At 38.9% G+C, this 16,760-nt stretch overlaps 1 protein-coding gene across 3 annotated transcripts in view; it reads left to right on the plus strand.

Moving 5' to 3' along the window:
* Nucleotides 1-16,557, plus strand: part of NCAM2 (neural cell adhesion molecule 2) — a 344,278-nt gene extending 327,721 nt beyond the window's left edge. For all 3 annotated transcript variants that reach the window (XM_083171879.1, XM_083171880.1, XM_083171881.1), the window contains one exon: nucleotides 6,563-16,557. In XM_083171879.1, the coding sequence (XP_083028005.1) occupies nucleotides 6,563-6,674 (112 nt within the window). In that variant the 3' untranslated portion in view covers nucleotides 6,675-16,557. The remainder of the gene's footprint in view (nucleotides 1-6,562) is intronic.
* Nucleotides 16,558-16,760: the final 203 nt, after the last annotated feature.

Here is a 16,760-nt window from a genome sequence, read left to right on the forward strand (position 1 = left end):
GCCCCCTGGCTGCACAGCCTAGCTGCTAAACCAGGTACAGGTTGGCCATGTTTTAGGTCACAGTGTCTGCATGTGACATCACGCAGCTGTTGCGGCCTTCCCTCCAAATGGTCCGTACATGCTTGCATTGATCCGGACCGCCCCTCCCCTATAGGGACGTGTTGTAGCCCCCTCCAGCCTTAGACTGCATTAGGCCCCATGTTCTGTAGTCTTATATTATTTTTTGGGTACTCTTTACCTAGCACGGCGCCCATCGTGGTCATCGCGGGCATTGAATGCACTAAAAAAATCGGGTGCGACGCGACCGACGCGATCCCCGCGATTTCCCATAGGGAACAATGTTAAATTTCTCAATTGACCCGATTTTACTGTTCAATGCCTCAAATGATACGATTTTTCCATAGGAAACAATGTTAAATGGCCAAATACCCACCCTGAAGTGTGAAATGGCCCCCACAATTGTTAACGCCACCCCACGATCAACGTGAACCCGAAGCGTGGCGACCTTTTCATACCTCCACTATCCACGTCGGTGTGGAGTTGAGAATAGAATAGTGTGGCGAGCGCAGCGAGCCACCGAGCCCGAAGCGTGGCGAGGGGGCGCGGATACCTGTGAAGCCCGCGAAGGGACGCGTTTACCTGTGAAGGTATCCGCGTCCCCTCGCGGGGCTCGCTACGCTCGCCACGCTTCGGGCTCGGTGGCTCGCTACGCTCGCCACACTATTCTATTCTCAACTCCACGCCGACGTGGATAGCCACGCTTCGGGTTGATGTTGATCGTGGGGTGGCGTTACCAATTGTGGGGTTCATTTCACACTTCAGAGTGGCTATTTGGCCTCTGTGGGCCATTTAACATTGTTTCCTTTGGAAAAATCGTGTCAATTGAGGCATTGAACAGTAAAATCGGGTCAATTGAGAAATTTAACATTGTTTCCTAAGGGAAATCGCGGGCATCGCGTCGGTCGCGTCGCACCCGATTTTTAGTGCATTCAATGGCCGCGATGCCCGCGATTTTTTTACCTGCGATGCCCACGATCAAAATCGGGGGCGCCGTGCTAGGTAAAGAGTACCATTTTTTGTTACAATGATTTATGAATAATGATTTGTTATTTTTTATGTAATAAAAAAGTAAACAAAAGTTGTAAATCCTTAAAATAGCTTACGTTTGTCACCAATGTTTTTTTTTTTTACTTTATTATTTAACCATACAACTCCCTTTCCACTTCATTGCGTGGCCTCGTCAATCTACTGTACCTTTATGCTAAGACATTCTTTCTTATTTGACCTTCAGTCTCTCACAGCAGTTTTGGAATATGATCTTTTTTTTTTCAAGGCATCCCCTTTGTTTAAATATCTTCTTAGGCTCGGCTAATGCACTTAATTTATTTTAATGTGTCTCTCATGTGCGCACTATCCCTTCTCTCCTCTGAAGTGTATAGTACATTAAGCTCTTTAATTGTTTCTTGATAAGTTTTCTTTTGTATTCCAAGCCGCACTTTAATAGCTCTTTCCTGCATGCTATAGATTCTTGCTCATTATTATCTTTTTGGAAATAGGGCCTCCAGAGTTGTACCCAGAACTTCAAGTGCGGTCTCTCTAGTATTCGGAAAATTGTCAACATAACCTCTCTCTTCCTGCTGCTAATAGTGACAAGAGATTACTATTCATTATGTATTCTGCATCATGACTGTTGCTTCCTGCGGCCATTATTTTACATAATGTTTGACTAAATTAAAGATCTCAGACTTTGTTGCGCTCATTTTCTTTGTCTAAATGAACCCTGTTACAATATTGCATTTCTGTGGAAATACCTACTGTACTGTACCTATCCTTGCAAATAACTAAATGATGGATGTGACTTGATCCGGGTGGTCTAAACATTTTATTAGGGACCCACCAGAAAATATACAAGGTCACCTAAAGGTGGTTGGTGGGCTAGTATTTCTTGGCCAACAAATATTCCAAGAACCTCGATTTATTGCTCTATATTATACCCCGTTCTCACTGCAGCCAAATTCCCGGGTCTAGCATGTAGACCCGGGAATTTTCCTTTTAACACGGGGATTTTGGCAGTGTTAACCCTTCTTTTTACCCGTGTCTGAGATCCGGGTATGCAGACACGGGTTGACCCGTTCACACTGCCGAAAAACCCGTGTTAAAAGGCAAATTCCCGGGTAGAACGTCTTCACCCAGGAATTTGCCTTGCAGTGAGAACGGGGGTCCAGCGCGGTGAGAACACGGCATTAGATAGCAGAGCTTAATATTATGGAGTGTGTATCAGCACCGCATGTCCTTCTTTGTAGATCTACAAGTCTCAGCAGGATAGCACCTCATGATACATCTATGTTATTAGATACATGTATGTTATTATTATGCATTTCAAGACCCCCCCCCCCCCCCATATACTAAACATGTTATCCCCTTTTCACCTCTTTAGGAGTTGATATTCGAAAAATTCCTGCATAGTGGGTGGCTTCAAATAACTGTCACAGTTCCCATACCCCCCAGCAGGTCACATGTTCAGGGATATCAAGCAGATGCACAGGGAAAGTTCAACTTCTGTCACATTTTCCTGAGCACACTGGTGATGCATTTAAATGGAAGGTGGAAATTTTGCAATATAACTTCTGAAGAAGTCGCAGACTACACTTTTCATTTGGTATATCATGTTTTCTGTTGAGGCAATGGATTAAGTCACTTAGAAAAGTCACCCCTCTGCTATTACTAAATAGAATATATACTATAGAATAAAGGTGGGGGTATACATGGTCTTTTCTTCAGCCATATTGAATCCTGGGATATTGGCACTTCCTTGAAAGGAATGCTTAATACTTTGTCCACTTACTGTAATTCATTGGGATACGGTCGTTTTATCGAATGACATTAGGTCGAATGTCATTTGGTCGACCCCACTAGGTCGAATGTGTAAAAAGGTCGACATGGGTTTATGTCCAACTTCCGACTATGTCGACTGCCATTAGGTCGACTGGGGTTAGGTCGAATTGCTCTTTTTGGGGTTTTTTTGGTGCCGACATGTGCCGACAGGCGGTGGTTCATGCCCTACCATCCACTAGGGCGTGGAGGAGGTTATTAAAGCTGTGGCGAGCGAAGCGAGCCACCGTGCCCGAAGCATGGCGAGCGAAGCGAGCGATGCGAGGGTCCGATTCACTATGTCAACAGTGTCCATGTCGACACTGTTGATATTTCGGCCAAGAAAACCCCAAAAAGAGCAATTCGACCTAACCCCAGTCGACCTAATGGCAGTCGACATAGTCGGAAGTTCGACATAAACCCATGTCGACCTTTTTACACATTCGACCTAGTGGGGTCGACCAAATGACATTCGACCTAATGTCATTCGATAAAACGAACCACATCCAATTCATTGTGTGTGTCCTTTTAACTGGACATTGTCATTCAATACTATGCAATTACATTTATGTATCCATCCCTAAAGTACAAAGCCGTAGGGGTACCTTCTCTAAGATATCTTCTCTAAGAGCATCATCATTTTTTGCTCTTACCCTATCCTAATTATTATGCATATTTACCACTCATAAAACCAAGCTACAGCTATGTTAACAAAAAGTTTTAATATACTGCGGGTCAGCACGGGCGGTGTAATGGTTAGCATTACTACCTCACAGAACTGAGGTCATGGGTTCCATCCCCACTATGTGTGGAGTTTGTATATTCTCTCCATGCTTGCGTGGGTTTCCTCCGGGTTTGCCGGTTTCTTCCCACATTAAAAAATATACTGGTAGGTTAATTAAACAAAATTAACCCTAGTGAGTGTGTGTATCTTTCCGATTGCATTAAATGGTTTCTACGGTAGCAATGCTATGCGTGAACTCTTAATAGATATATATATATATATATATATATATATATATACAACAATGCTTTCTTACCAGTGAGTGAGAAAGAAAGCACTCTCCACAGAAATTATTCAGATTTCAAAATGAGAAAAAAATACAATAAATGCATAGAAAAAAACTGTTGCTGGTTCAAAAATCCTCCTCCAACGTTTCGGTCACCACTGTGACCTTTGTCAAGGAGTGTATTAAAGCCAAGTATACAACATCACCAAAGTCACATCAGTCAGTGGGACAAGATCCACAGAGGGAGAGCCACCCCGTGGGATCTTGTCCCGCTGACTGATGTGACTTTGGTGACGTTGTATACAGTACTTGGCTTTAATACACTCCTTGACAAAGGTCACAGTGGTGACCGAAACGTTGGAGGAGGATTTTTGAACCAGCAACAGGTTTTTTCTATGCATTTATTGTATTTTTTCTCATTTTGAAAACTGAATAATTTCTGTGGAGAGTGCTTTCTTTCTCACTCACTGGTGAGAAAGCATTGTTGTATTTACATGGACACAGGTATACCTGTGCTCCATTAAGGCACCCCACCCCACGCATTTAGCTGAAGGTGTGAGTGCAGGCCTTGTGGATCTATATATATATATATATATATATATATCTATATAGATTGGGCATTTAAGATCAGGTTTTATCTCTCTTATACTCTTCCTTCTATGCTGCCTCCTAACTGTGATTTAGCCATGTATCATATCATTCTATTCTACCATGTAATGCTTCTACACTGACTCCAATTAGTGGCTGCTGAACTGCTCTTTGTCTTGACAATGGGCCTTAGTGTTTCCAGTTAATCAAATATCCGGGCATCCACATGCAACTTATTAACATTGTGTTCTGCAGTAGCCACCGTACCATAGTCATTCCAGAAAAGCATCCATAGCCCAACATGGGAATTGGTGGCATTACCAATTATGCAAAACATGCTGACAGCTATGTCTTACAGTAAGCTACTGTACAAGAGTCATCTTATTCTAAAATAAAAATGTTGTGTTATTTAACTCTAATTAATGCAAAATGTGTGCTGAAAATTATTATTACCGCCGTGGTAGCTTTCCAGTAACTTACAAAATAATACACTATTATTAAAAAAAATAAACATAATAAAAAAAAAAAATTAAAAGGGTAAAAGGTAATTTATACATGGGTAAAAGGTAATTTATACATTTTGGAGAAACCGACTGTACTACTAAGAACAAAATATTAATCTTTATAACCAGGCATGCTTTGTGCATCAATTATTTATAAAGCTAATGTGATCAAACTAGAAATATATACTTTATCTTATTTGAGAAATGTATTATATATCCATACAGCTCAATGATAATTTTCTTTTTAATGTATCCTGACAATTTTTTATCTTAAAAGATTGGGTACTTATGTAATATCTGGGCTCCCGTTTTTCTTATGAGACCGCGTCCCCTTGCGGGGCTCGCTGCGCTCGCCACGCTTCGGGCACGGTGGCTCGCTGCGCTCGCCACACTATATAAAATCTACTCCATGCGCAGTTGGATAGTAGGGGTATGAAAAAAAGGGGTGCATTTAACATGGGAGCCCAGATAATACATAAGTACCAAAGATTGCTTTGGGTAGAGAAGGAATACAGGCAAGGAAGAGTACTTACAGTATAATACTTTAGTTAATAATGACTGCTGATTAGCAAATTATTCCACACATGTTCTGCACCAGAATAAGTACAGCTCAACAGTGTATACAAAGTCGGACTGTCCCAGAGGGGTACAGGGGAAATCCCCGGTTGTCCATATTGGCTCGGAGCACACCGCCTCCTGTAGGGTTAAGGTTCTATTTTGTGCACTTTAATTATACATATTTTTTTTTCACAGGACTACTTTGGATTTTGCCTTTTAAATAATTGCAGCTTTAAAAAAATATGGGGGTATTCAATCTCCACCGAGGGGGAAATAGAGGCCACAGTAAATTCAATGCTGCCATTTCCGACAGAATTGAAGGCAGATTCCAACAAAACCGACTTTTTTCTGTTTTGTCGGAAATAGCCGCGGATTGTCGAATTCATGCACGTTTTTTCCACAATCAGCGGCCGTTTTCACCGGCACACCCACTTTACAGCACTTGACAGCCGGAACATTGAATTCCGGCTGTCGAGTTTCAGTTTGGGTGAAAACGTCCCTGGATTCCAACTGTTGGGACGTTCCGAAAGTCGGAATCTGGGATTGAATACCACCCATGGTCTAATGGTGTGTACACACGGTACTTTTTGCCTTCCGATGTTGACGATATAGTCAACATCGGATCGGAATCGGATGCAGATCGCAAGGGTTTTAACCCTTGCGATCCCGATCCGATTCCGTTGCGCGTTCACGTATCGCAAGGCAGAAAGTCTTGTCTGCCATGACTATATAGTGCAGATCTGCACTATATAGTCAGACATGTATGCAAATCGGATGTGCCTTAAGATACTATCCACGATCCGATCTGATCAGATCGTGGATAGTATCTTAAGGCACATCTGACCGTGTGTACACACCATAACTCACTGCATCTCATAAGATTCATTAGCTGTATGTATCTTGAAATTAACTATAAGAAATTATGATGTTCTTGTTTTATATACTGTAATATATAATTATATTATTTACTTTACTTATGTTGGTGATACAAATAACTGTTTTTTATGTTCAATTGTTTATCTTTTATTTTAGGAAATTACTACTAAAGGAAGAAAATGGTAAAGAAGCTTTGAGCGCTGAAACAATTGAAATCAAAATATCCAATGATATCATCCAAACAAAAGAAACTGACAGTAAAGCATAGCATGATAATGCCCTTAATCGCCCACAGAAGGAATTTGGTGATGCCCACCCAACGTCAGCTCTGCTGCAGACAGTTACTGGCTGGATTAGCTGATGATTTTCAGTACAAGCGTCCATACCTGAACAACTCACATCTACTGTACTTTAAGGTTTTGTTGATTAATTTAGTATGTTTGTCTGACTGATAACAGTATAAATGTATAAAGTTGAAAATGACTGCAAAAATTACTTTAATTTATTATAAAATAAAGTGTTCTATTTATAAAATATTTCCCTTTTTCCTCGTTGAAAAAAAAGGCGTCCTGTGGTTGGCAAATCAGTTATGCTAATATATAATGCATACTTTTTCATTGTATTTGCTCATTTGAATAATGCTTAATATCGGTGACCACTGAAGCATGCTCATTGGGTAGAAGCAAAGGGAGTGAAACATCTACTGAATATAATGTGTTTTCTGTGTAGGGGGTGGCGGTGTTGAGTTAACCATATTTATAAAAAAATAAGAATGTTGGTATTTGAATTTGAATTAAAAAGAAAAACATAACAGTACAGAAAAAGGAACCCAAGGCACGTATATATATGGACTCACAGATATCCAAGATCACTTGGAGTAACCAGCACCAGTCCAATTGAAAGAAATCATTATATGTTTAATGTCCAAAGACAAAAAATCCGATCAGCCATGATCATGTAGGAAAAAACATTATAAACACCCAGCAGGCATAAATGAGGCTATACTTAGCATTCTCAGCCGGTAGTGACAGCGTCTCCTCGACGGCCGTTTCGGTGTCTCTGCACCTTTATCAAGAGGGGTGACAACTGATCCATGCATATCATGATATATTTATATGGCCCCAGGCGTCAACTCACCTGTAGTAATTAGCGCCGCATTCCCGCCATAGGACTCCTCTCTCTCCACGCCGCATCCCGCCGCGCTCACGGCACCGCCAGACCAGAAGTCACCGTCAGGCGGAACCAATGTGCCGGCTGGTAAGCAGGGGGAAGAGTAAAGGGTTCCCAGGTCCCGGAAGTGCGTCATCGCATCGGGTGTTGCTGCGGCAACCAAGGGACACAAACTCATGTGCCACATCTTACTGGAATGCCGCATACCCCCACTATCCACCTTTTCATACCCCCTCTATCCACGTCGGCGTGGAGTTGAGAATAGAAAGTGTGGCGAGCCCGAAGCATGGCGAGCGGACGCGGATACCTGTGAAGCCCGCGAGGGGACTCCGATACCTGTGAAGGTATCCGCGTCCCCTCGCGGGGCTCACTGCGCTCGCCACACTTCGGGCTCGGTGGCTCGCTGCGCTCGCCACACTTTCCCTTCTCAACTCCACGCCGACGTGGATAGTGGGGGTATGAAAAGGTCGGAGGACGCGTACCGCCGCCCCTTGCGGGCTCGCTGCGCTCGCCACGCTTTGGGTTCACGTTTATAGTGGGGGGGGGGTGGCGTGGGGGTGCATTTAACATTAAAAGCACCCTTTATACAATCTTTCATCGTATAGGGGCCAAAAATCGCGTTGCATCGCATGCCATCGGGTGCATGGCATGCGATGCGATTCGATTAAAACATTGCGCGATGGAAATCGGGGAAGCCGCTATAATACACAAGTACCAGAGAAAAATCTAGGATTGTACTCCAGAGTTAGTGTGTGTAGTGGAAAACAATTCAGGGCTCTATTTGATAAGCGTTGGAGAGTGATAGAGTTGACAGAGTTAAAGTACTAGCCAAACAGCTCCTAACTGCCTGTGTTTAAAAAAAATGACAGGTGGTGGCTGGCTGGTCCTTTTTCTCCATCCAATGCTTAGTAAATGAACCTCATGGGTATCATGTAACAAAGAAAGCATTGGTATTGGGGGTAGCCACAGTGCAAGATGCATACAGCTGTGCAAACAGCTGGGTATATGCATTTATTTCTGTGCATGCATACACGCACACCTCTTCCCAACCTGTATCTATCGCAAATGTGTGGAATGGATGCTACTGCAGTATATAAGTAACTATGTTAGCAAAAACGTGCACAAGCTTATACATGGAAACACAATACTATACATGCATTTCGTCAACGTTCATTATGTCGATGGGAGAATGTTGTCGGCATTATATTGATAAGGTAAGGGTACTTGAATAATTTGATTCATTTCAGGATTATATCTGTATTCATGATCATAAAGCATCATGTTTAAAATGATAATGTTATAACAGTGTTAACATGATTTAAGCAACCTTACAAATATGTCGCCATTCTTCCATTGGCACATTGGCTGTCAACATATTGAACGTTGACGATATGACTTCTTCCTGTGGAAAGGTGTATTATTGATTACATCCTACATTGCATAGCTGCAGATCCTTAGACGCACCTTCAATGAACTTGGTTAATGCGACAAAGCCAAGCCATGCCCCAATGTTGCAGGTAAAAATGTGATTGGATTAAATAAAGCTTGGCATTGCCTGTACTTGCGTACGCTCAGCTCCTGAACATGCACATTATGAAAAAACACAGTACCCACTGGGTAGCCATGTATAAAGTGTCTCCAATTCCACATCATCCAAAATTCTGTGGTCAACGTAAAGTTTTTATTCCCTTGGAGCCAATGACATCGCTAATAGAACTGTTTCTTAGTGAAAATGTTAGTCCGAGTCTCATGAATATCAATGTGGATGTGTACACTTCATTTTCAAGGTGTGTGTTGGTGACAATAGCTTTTTGTTAAAGTGTACAAGTGACTTCAAAGTAATGTTATTAGGTTAAAGGTACACAGAAAACTGTCTATAGTTCAATTTTATCCTGCTAGTAAATACATATGTATTTATTCTTTAATCTGTAAGCACCCTATTTTTTTCTTGAAGCTATGCCCTGCTGTCAGTGGAGAGAGAGAGAAGGAGAGGGGGGAGTGTGGGAGAGAGAGAGAGACAGAGATGGCGGAGAGAGAGATTTTTGAGAGAGGTAGGGGAGAAAATGAGAGAGGGAGTACAGGTGAGGGTGAGAAAGGGGGTGAAGAGAGTGAGGGAGTGGAAGAGAAAAAGTAGGCAAGGGGGAGAGAGCGAGAGGAGAAATGAGAGAGGGAGAGAGGGGCGGTGGAGAAAGAGAGTAGAGATTTATTGTAATTTCAAAAATAGGGCCAACACAATATATTCATTTTCTAAAAAATCTAACTCTTTAGGCTAAACCTTATCTCCATTACAACCTATTATGTTTTTAATAATGTAGCTAGATAAAGTTTTATATAGAAGCTTCTGTAAATTTAAGAAAGATTTCTTCTTATTTTTGTTACATCCACTTATTCTAGCTTCTAGTTAAGGCCACTGTCACAGCAGAGAAAACAATATACAAAGTACAGTAACAGAATTGTGACTATATAATAATAATAATAATAATAATAATAATAATAATTTATTGTCACTACAACATAAAAAAATGTAAAGTCATATTCACGAAAGGTGATATATGCCAGGTGGTTGTAACTTGCAGCAAGTAACAATGGACATAGATTATGAGACATTGCACTTGTCTTATCTTTTCAAACACTTGGTATATATTCTAGGTCATTAATAAATGCCTAATTGTATTCTAGAAATTGGTACAATATACACTGTAAATATAAGGTATGTCACACATTTCCTACTAACCCCTCTATGATCAGAAGTATTTGATATGTTCCTTTACAAAGCCCTTGTCCCATTTTTCCCATTGTTTTAATTCAACCCAACATTCATGTTCACAGCATTGTGTACCCTACCATAGCTTCCACAATATTTTTTTGGTAATATTTTTTTAATCAAGTTAGACTATCCAAGTTCCCACATATTCTTAGTGGTCTATGTACTAAGCCTTGTAGATAGATAAAGTGTAAGCATAAAGTACCAGCCAATCAGTTCCTAACTGTCATGTTTCAAACATAGCCTGTGGCATGGCACTTATAAGCTGATTGACTGGTATTGTATCTCTCACCAGGGCTTAGTACACAGGCCCCTCAGATTTATCAAACATTCTAAAGAAGGAACATGAAGAGGTGGCCCAATCAGATCCAACCTAAAATATATCTAAGTAGTAAGCCCGCTTGAAGCAAATGTTTAAAAGCTAGCCTGCTACCTTGTAATTGCCTCTGTGTTTGTGCATATGTGAGAGAGAAAGAAATGTAGTTTCACTCGCTGCTAACACTTAAACTGGTTCATTTTAGAAAGTTTGGTGCATCTCAACCCGTAAGGGTATATTTAAGAAGATAAAAGTTCTGTTGAAGATGGGATGTTGCCCATAGATACAATCTGATTGGTTATCCATAGGAACATCCAATCTACAATAGAACTCTCATCTTAGTAAATTTACCCCATAGTCTTACCTGTGTCTGATTTTAGCAGACATATCAGTCATTGTTAACTCTAATGTACCATGGCTTTTGTATTTCTAATACAGTTCGGGTCTCCCTTTTCTGTGTATTCCAAAAACTAAAATATTCCGAAAGCCGTGGTTTTTCAGAATACTTTTGTTTATTTTTTCCCCAGTCCCTTTTCTTCATACTTACATTATCCCCCAATGTCCACGGCGGCCTTTGGGATCCTCTTCAGCGGCATCTCCGGTCCCAGGGGTGCATTGCGCAATTGCCCGGGCGCACAATGCACCCGTGGGACCGGAGATGCCCCTTAAGAGGATCCTGAAGGCCACTGTGGATGCTGGGGGGACACTGTGGACAACGGGGGACCATTGGGGAACCACTACAAGAGCAGGTGCATATGAAATAAAAAAATTAAATAAATCCTAAAAAATCCCTTATCCAAAATGCTCGTGGTCCCAAGCATTTCGAATAAGGGATACTCAACCTGTACTATAATCCATACATACAGTACATGAGACAGATATTCTTCCTCAGAACTTAATTGTCTTTCCTAACAGTAGGGAAAGTCTAGGTCCATTCTGTCCCAGGGAACTACTGTATACATTAGTTCAGCAATACTTCTATTAAACCCAAGGCTATTATTACCAAGGCACTTTATACAGTAGAGCCACACACTGTGGCATTTGTCCACCATACTGAGCAGATATAAAATTAGGTCTAATTATCCAATGGTTATACTGTAGCAATGATTTGGAAATAATACAAGGTACTGTACGTACTTTATGTATTCCCACATTTTTTAAACTGGTTTCATTTATTTATAATTGTTAACAGATTGCTTAGGAAGTAGTTAGTTAATCCTTTTTTTTTGTTTTGTTTTTCCAATACCACCACTAATTTTACAGTTTAAATACTTATATAGTAATTATATAATGTGTTTACATTTCTTTAACATAGATATGCCTGCAAGCAAGCAAATGAACCAAAACTATATAAACTGCATGTTATACATGTAATGTATGTATTTATGACACAGCAATGTCAAGAGCTTTGCAATCAAATTCTCCTTTGAGTACAACGCATGTCATAGCAGTAACTAAAAATATTCACACAATCATTTTAACAAATTTATACTTAAATCTAGTTTAAGGCAATGAAGGTTTAAGGATTTTTCTGCACACATGACAGATGAAATACATTACTAATTAAATCTTTGGGGTATTTCTTAGAATTGGCCTGGGTAATTTTGTGCTTCATTAATCCGCCCACTAAATAAAACTAAATACAAAATGTAACATCTGCCTCCTCATATGAGACATCGGATTTGGAGTTATGTGAAAAAATTTACAGCTATAATCTTATTTTCGGTTAGCCCTTTACATTAATAAATCTTGAAGACAAACTTTATTTAACTTCTAAAAATATATTTTAACTAATTTACTCCAATTAAATATTGGTTATTTTCTGAAACTAGAGTGAACTCTAGTTCTAGTTCTGTTTTTTTGGCAAAAATCACTTTTAGGTCTTTTGAAAGAAATTAATTTAAACAATAAAAAGAATGCAGAGTTTTCACAGATTTTTCTGCACAATTTGCAGGAACAATTTTTTCTAAAAAAAAGGCGAGACCAGACTTCATTGTCAGTACGGTACCTTCCTTTGCTTCATACAGTATGAAAGTAAGGGCTATGTACAAATGATTTTAAAATGTAGAAATAAATGTTTGGAAGCAAAACATAATTGAAGAACACATGTCAAAAGTCGAATTAGATAAAAATGCTTACATACTTCATCATCGATACACCAAATGTTTCAAATGAATAATTTACCAAAATGGAATATTGATTGTTCCTTCATTAATTCAGGTTGATGCACTTTTTTTTACATTTTGTTTAATCAGGAGAACAAAATAAGAACTTAGAGATGGTAGACCAGACCTAGACCTACGAGTATTAATAAAGTAATAGAAAAATAATAACACAACTGTGACGTCAAACAAATATGATTAGTTGTATTAGGATGTAAATTTTAAAATGAGTTCTGGTAAAAGTTGGCTGTTGAAGATGAAATGCAAGATAGATAAATATAGGGGAAATTTAATAGGATGAGAGGTTCAGAAAGTGAGAGATTTGCTAAGAAATCTCCTTTTTTTAAAGCAGCAATCATTTACACTGTTAAAACTGTTTGATTTTGAAGTGCAAATTATTGCCGTTTTAAAAAACGTGGAGATTTCTTACCAATTCTCTCACTTTCTGAATCTTGCATCCTACTTAATTTCACACATAGTGTTATACCCTGAGTCCTCAATAATATATTTACTATTTAAAGAATGAATATAATAAAACTGGTTAAAATGTGATAGAAAAGGACATGGGAATACTGACAGAAGATTATAGTGCACAGCGTCAGGCAGTAGCTGTGAAGGCAAATAAAATCTTTCACTGCATAATAACAGAGACAAATTCATGTAATATAAAAATAATAAAATATCATTATTATTGTGTAGATCACTAGATATAAGGCACAATTTTAAATGCATCACTATAAGTACATGCTGTAGGAGATGTACTGTGTGAGGGAGTTCGAATATACGCCAGTCATTAATGGAAGGAGTGGAAGCGATACATAAAAAAGATGAAATTACTGTATACGGAGAAGTTTAAAAATATCTGTTTTTATTTTGGAAAAAGGATGTGTGAACTTTAACCTAGTACATTTTTTTCTTTATAACAGCGTGTAAATGGTGGAATTCCTTACAAAGGAGGTGAAGATAGCAAATTCAATAATAGAAAATAAAATTAAGTTTGCTGCCTTTTTCACCCGAAATTGGTATCCATACCTATTTTTAGAAGAGGATATTTATTCAGCAATTTATCCAGGGAAATGTTCCAATTGCTGTTTTTGTGGTCAGGAAAGAAGTTGGCACCTCTTACGTGCAGGGTTTTGTTATGTAACCTTCTGCCTCATCTCAAGTAGAATTTAGTTAAATTATAATTATGTATCCTCACATTTTTATTCGGTCTTACTAAATTAGTAAATACAAACAAAATATGTACAAACAGTGAGGTGCACATAATTCATATAACAAGTTTCCACCATGATTGTCTATATCTTGCTACAAGTTGGTGTTAAGTCTTTAAAATCCACTTCTATCCTTCCCCTGATTGATACTTTTCAAACATCTTTTATTTTTAATTTCTAATCTTCATGATGAAGCTTTAATAGTGCACAAATAGGAATCACATTAATTGATTATGTAACCTCTGATTGCAAAGGGGTTTATTTTTGTGTATCTTAGTAAATTAAGACAATAATTATGTTATCAATTACTGTCTGAATTTCTAGTTTATTTTAGAAGTGTAAATATTGACTGCCATTTTTGCGTTTATATAGGTATGAAGACCCATTTAAATTCAGATTGATTTCATTGTTTAAGAAAATAACATGTTAATGATGCCAATAGGGAATTTATCAGTTTATAGCCACTGTACAGTAGATGACTAATTTTGGCCTTTTTGAAGTTTTTACTTTTACAGTATTTCAACTTCTGATTCTTTGTAGACCAAGGGGGGTATGCAATTTCCAACTGGGGAAATAGCGTTGGGGCCCTATTCAATGCTGTCTTTAGGGATCAAGGCTGAACAAGTTTGACTTCAGAAGCTGTCAGGCCCCTTCTGCCAATAACGGTTAGGATTGTCACGATCCCGGACACAGATTGACAATCCACAAGCCCCCTTTTCCCCGACCGGCAGGCGGGACAATGAATCCCACCTGCCAATCTGCTGTCGGTCAAACCGTAAAGGGGCCAGGATCACGGCTGTCGGGGGGGGAATGACAGCCGTGATCCTGGATTGCAACCCCCCCCTAAAGCTTTTACCATGTTCGGAAAAGTGTCAGTATTTGGTTGTTTTGCTTAATACTTTGATAACAAATGGAAGTATGCATTATATGTTTGTATAGCCTTTATACATTTAAAATATTTACTAGAACAATACAATGTAAACAAGATTCTAGTGCTTTTACTGCTATTGAATGTTAATGGAATAAGAGTCTAGATACAGTAAGTAGCATAGGAAAAGATTCTCTTTTTGGTAAGATATGTTTCTGTGTTAGTAAGGGCATGCTGAAAACAGCGCAGAAGCATTTTATGGAAAGAAAATAATGTTACAATCGCTTCATGTATATTTTTAATGTCTCCAGGAGGGAGGCGCTTTATAGTAACTTGTTAGATATGTCAAAACTGAAAAAAATATTCTTACATTTTTATATGATATTTACACAGATCTGTATAACTATCGCTTATCTTGTCAAAATGTGATTCCAAATTGTATCATACAGTATGTTCAAATTGGTTACTTTATTCAATACATGTTGCGCTTATTAGAGTTCCGATGATTGTTGCAAAAAGATTTACAACGGTTTCCAACCTTCGTATCACTTTCATTTGTTGGCTATGCACTTATAGTACCAAAAGTGTGTGTTTTTTTAATCTAGTTCTATCCAGCCTCTTTTCGTGTCTTTCAGAATTTTTGCTATATTATCTGACAGAGTTGTTTTTGTTTTTTTCTGCAATACAGCAAATAGTCTGGGCACAGCTTTATACAATGCAAAGAGCACAGTATACAGCAATGCACATTAAAAATTGTTTCGGTATATTATGTCAACAGTGACCATGTCAACAGTCATTATTATCAAATTAAAATGTTGACACAGTTATGTCAACAGTCACCATGTGGACACAGGAATTTTTTGACATAGTACTGAGGTCAACACAACAATTTTGAGGTATCCCTAACTCTAACGCTGACCCGAACCCCCAGATGTAACCGTAAAGTTAACATTTTCACTATATTGACATTTCATATGTTGACATTCTATCCATGTTGACATTTTCCAGATAAAAATATGTTAGACATTGACATTTTAGCCATGTTGGCTTCATAACAGTTGATATTAAGAGGCTGGATATAATGACGCCCATGGTCAGGATTCCGTCCAAACACAGACGTTATTTTAAAAGGGCCATCACTTACAGGGCATGGTTTTGCCTTGCAAGTGATTGCCCCTTTAAAAAAATGTCTGAGTCCAGCTAGCATCCCACACGTAGGCCGTACTAGTGCGTCATTACTTCCGGCCCATGGTGTTGTTATTATGAATATCAACATATTCAATGCCATCTTCCTGAATCTATAACACCCTGACTGTATATAGTAAAATATGCAGGTGGGTATGCATAAGCCAATAAGTAAAAGTAATTTGAAGGCATAACGGTCATGGCTAATATCACAAAGCAAAGACAATCTTAGTTTGTTCACTTCTAGATGCAAAAATGAAAAAAAAAAAGTATTTACTGATGACAAAAGCAGACGTCAATCTTTGTTCATATATGCATAGAATTTCATTTTTCATGCTTTTTTTTGTAAAGTATATACTATGCTATGGAAAGAAAAAAAATACAAGTCTGTTGTCATCCAATTGTGAAGTTCTCTTTGTTCCACAGGTTGTTCACTTGGAAAATGTGGCTGGATAAAAGATTTTTTTCTATATTGTGTGGTGAAGCTATTCATTTTGAAACATTCAGACTCGATACATATACATTACATATACTGTAACTCTACTCATTCAGCTTACAGCTAATCATATGATAACACTATTGGTGGCACTAAAGCCTGAGTTTAACATTATTTCCCTTGCTTTGGCAAATTATGTGTGAATAAGCTGCAGTCAGGGCCGGTTTAAGGAGGGGGGG

This window comes from Crinia signifera, chromosome 2 (genome assembly GCF_055691185.1).
Source record: "Crinia signifera chromosome 2, ASM5569118v1, whole genome shotgun sequence".
In the NCBI taxonomy this organism is placed as follows: domain Eukaryota; kingdom Metazoa; phylum Chordata; class Amphibia; order Anura; family Myobatrachidae; genus Crinia; species Crinia signifera.